General features: G+C 32.6%; 1 protein-coding gene across 1 annotated transcript in view; it reads right to left on the bottom strand.

Moving 5' to 3' along the window:
• The window catches only part of VPS35 (vacuolar protein sorting 35 homolog (S. cerevisiae)), a 37,925-nt gene that overhangs the window by 16,565 nt on the left and 17,734 nt on the right, over positions 1-3,626 (bottom strand). The window contains exons 7-8 of the mRNA XM_008580291.1: positions 2,396-2,479; positions 1,894-2,003 (exon numbers count right to left, since the gene is read on the bottom strand). Of these exons, the coding sequence (XP_008578513.1) occupies positions 1,894-2,003; positions 2,396-2,479 (194 nt within the window). The remainder of the gene's footprint in view (positions 1-1,893; positions 2,004-2,395; positions 2,480-3,626) is intronic.

Below are 3,626 nucleotides of genomic sequence, written 5' to 3'. Positions count from 1 at the left end.
AAATTTTCTATAAGCATATCTCTCTTAGAACATTAAAAAAGGTTTTGGGGGCTGGCCGATTCACCCAGGAGCGCACAGTATTGATAACACCAGGGTTAAAGGTTCTGATCCCTGTACTGGTCAACCACCCAGAGGAAAAAAAAGGTTTTTAAAAGAGGTCATTGACTATGGCTGATCATTTCAATTCATTTTTTTTTTTTTTTTGGCAGCAGGCCAGTACATGATCGAACCCTGGACCTTGGTTTTATGAGCACCATAATCTAATCAACTGAGCTAACTGACTAGCCTTCAATTCATTTTTAACTAAACAGTTCTGCCAATGATTCCTTATTTCACTGGCTTTCTTACTTTATACCATACTAAATAGATTTTCAACAGGCAGATTTTCCCAAACTCTTTGAAGCCTAATTAAGTAGAAGTGGATAGAATGTGTTAAAGTGACAAATATACTCAACAGCTATGATTTAAATGATCTTTTAAAGATAAAAAGCATATAGACTATTTCCAGATAACTGCATTTTTACTACTGTAAAGTTTGAAACACAACTAATTCCAAAAGCAATAAAGTTAACTTTTAGTTCCCACATCTTTTTGTTTTTGGCTGCTGGCCAGTATAGGGATCTGAACCCTTTACCTTGGTGTTCTCAGCACCACACTCTCCCAAATGAGCTAACTGACCAGCCCTATTTCCTACATCTTAAACTATTCAAAATAATGTCTGTTCTGTTATCATTATCTGTTTGTCAGGGTCAAAACTGCACCTACATTTTGTTATGCACAGAAGAATAACTACTGACAGGGATAGTTAAGGATGACATTACATCCAACACAGGAAAATCCAGCTACTACCTTCCTTTAAGAGTGGGCCCAACAAGCACATAATCTTTGTTGCCTAGTATTGCACTGATAATTTGGAGAATTCTGCTATATAAAATCTCAGACTTCAAAACTAACAATTTCATTAGATAGTTAAAAAAACATAACAAAAGGTATTAGCAGAAATAAATCTTAAGTTTCTGGCTTCACAATGACAATGATGTATATGCTCACAAGCAGGACACACATTATGCACTACCGCACAGCGTGGTTGCCAAGCAGTCACTCATTAAAGCCATTATCAAAGGCAACTTTTATATTTTTAACCAACTAAGACTAATGGCTAAAAAAATAAAATTTTAACAATTTCATTAGATAGTTAAAAAAACATAACAAAAGGTATTAGCAGAAATAAATCTTTTCTTAAGTTTCTGGCTTCACAATGACAATGATGTATATGCTCACAAGCAGGACACACATTATGCACTACCGCACAGCGTGGTTGCCAAGCAGTCACTCATTAAAGCCATTATCAAAGGCAACTTTTATATTTTTAACCAACTAAGACTAATGGCTAAAAAAATAAAATTTAAAGGGGATGTACTAAACATACTTGATACTTAAAAATTCTTCTTTAAGAAAATGTGATGACAAAGTAATTAATTGAACATTCTTAATCATCTATATCTTATAGCTACTTGATGAAGATTCTAAATCAAATCAGTTTCCACTGAAAGAAAACATACACCACAGTATATTACATATATTGTTCTTCAGTGATCTCTGGATTTGTAAGATTTAAATGATAGGTCTGTACGTCTTTAAATGTCAAGTAAATACACAGATTAAAAATACTCATTATCTACTCCTCCTACACAGTTAAAAATTAAACCTCTTTCAAGCCTAAGCTAGGCAAGCACCTACATAGTAGATATTCATATTCACAGAGCTAAATTATTTACAGTATAATTACATTAAAATCATTGATATAATAAAGAAATAACAGAAACAAATAATCATGAAAATGTTTTAAATTCAAGTCAGAGCATTTTGCCCTCCAGTGTTATAAGGTCTTACCTATCAATTAAAGCAATGATTATGTTTTTCACGTTTACATTTTGGTGTAATTCAGCACAGGCCCGAAGAAAAGGATTCAACGTCTGGAGGTGGAATTCATCAGGGAAAACCTAAAAATCAAAGAATGACTGATTGATAGAATAAGTATTTCACATAATTTTCTGAACTCATGTATGGTATTTAAAGTTCATATTGGCGGAAAAACATAGTTTTAATTGTATTCAACTAAACTCAAATACATCACTTCTGAGCCTCCCTAAACATAAGCCCAGACAGAAATATTCCACTAACCCAAGTACATCTGCAATTAAACTAAAGGTAATGAGACCTAGAAAACTCAGAGACTACTCTTCCCTACAAATATCAAGTTAATTGCTTGGAGAAAGGAAAATTATTTATTCAGGAAAGCCTATTTTCTATTCTATCAAGATTTTTTTCAAAACAATGAAAATTAATGAAAGATAAAATGGGTCCTTTAAAAAAATGAATGTTCCCCACCCACCTGAATAATACACTCCATGAGATATTCTTGAGCCAAAGCATCCCTACAATTCACAACTTGTTCCAATATGCCAGTCAAAACAATCTAAAAGGCAAAAAACAAAAAAAACCAACACATAAGGGTTAAAAGATTATTTTCAAAATCCTAAGTTACTCCTCTAATAACACATTTGAACTACTAACTTAAAAACATATTTTAGATTTTTCTCACTCATACTTCATTTCCAAACTTTAAAATTTTACAGATGTTTTAAATAAAAAATTCTGGGTTCCTATTTAGTACAAGCCATGTAAAATGAAGCTCATTCTATCAACTTTTTTTCTTTATGGTTTGTGCTTTGTGTGTCTTCAGAAATCTCTGTCTAATCCAAAGTCATAAAGATTTCTTCTATGTTTTCTTCTAATAGTTTCAGGTTTTATATTTAGGTCTCTGATCCATTTTCAGAGTTTTTCTACATGTTATAAAGAATGGGTCACAGTTCAGGCTTTTTTTTTGTTTGCTTGCATATGGATGTCCAATTGTTCCAGAACCATTTGTTAAAAGGTTGCCTTTGTGCCTTTATCAAAATAATTGATGACATATGCATGAGTCTGTTATGGACTGTCTAATCCAGGAACTGGCAAATCTACTTTGCTGCCTGTTTTTGCAAATAATGTGTTATTGGAACACAGACATGCCTATTCACATCCATTGTGTCTGTGGCTGCTTTTGCACTACACATGCACGATTTATTAGTTGATGATCACAGATTTGCAAAACCACAAAATATTTACTATCTGGTCCCTTACAGAAAAAGTTTGCCAATCCCTGCTTTACTCCCCTTCATCAATTTGTGTCTATCCCTTTCACTGATCTTACTTTTACTATCATTATAAATCTTGAATTCAGGCTGTCTGAATCCTCCAATTTTGTTTTTTCAAAATTGTCGTGGATGTACTAGGTTCTTTGCTTTTTCATATAAATTTTAGAATCAGTTTGTTCATTTCTACAAAAAAGCTTGCCAGGACTTTGATTGAGATGACATTGAATCTATATATCAATTTGAGGAAATTTGCTATTTTGACAATAGTCTTCCAATCCACAAACATGGTGTATCTTTCATTTTATTTAGATAGATCTCTTTGATTGAGATGACATTGAATCTATATATCAATTTGAGGAAATTTGCTGTTTTGACAATAGTCTTCCAATCCACAAACATGGTGTATCTTTCATTTTATTTAGATAGATC

The sequence above is a fragment of the Galeopterus variegatus genome, unplaced genomic scaffold (genome assembly GCF_000696425.1).
Source record: "Galeopterus variegatus unplaced genomic scaffold, G_variegatus-3.0.2 Scaffold2060, whole genome shotgun sequence".
In the NCBI taxonomy this organism is placed as follows: Eukaryota; Metazoa; Chordata; class Mammalia; order Dermoptera; family Cynocephalidae; genus Galeopterus; species Galeopterus variegatus.
Note: the sequence above shows the minus strand (reverse complement) of the source record. Positions and strands in the feature narration are given on the sequence as shown.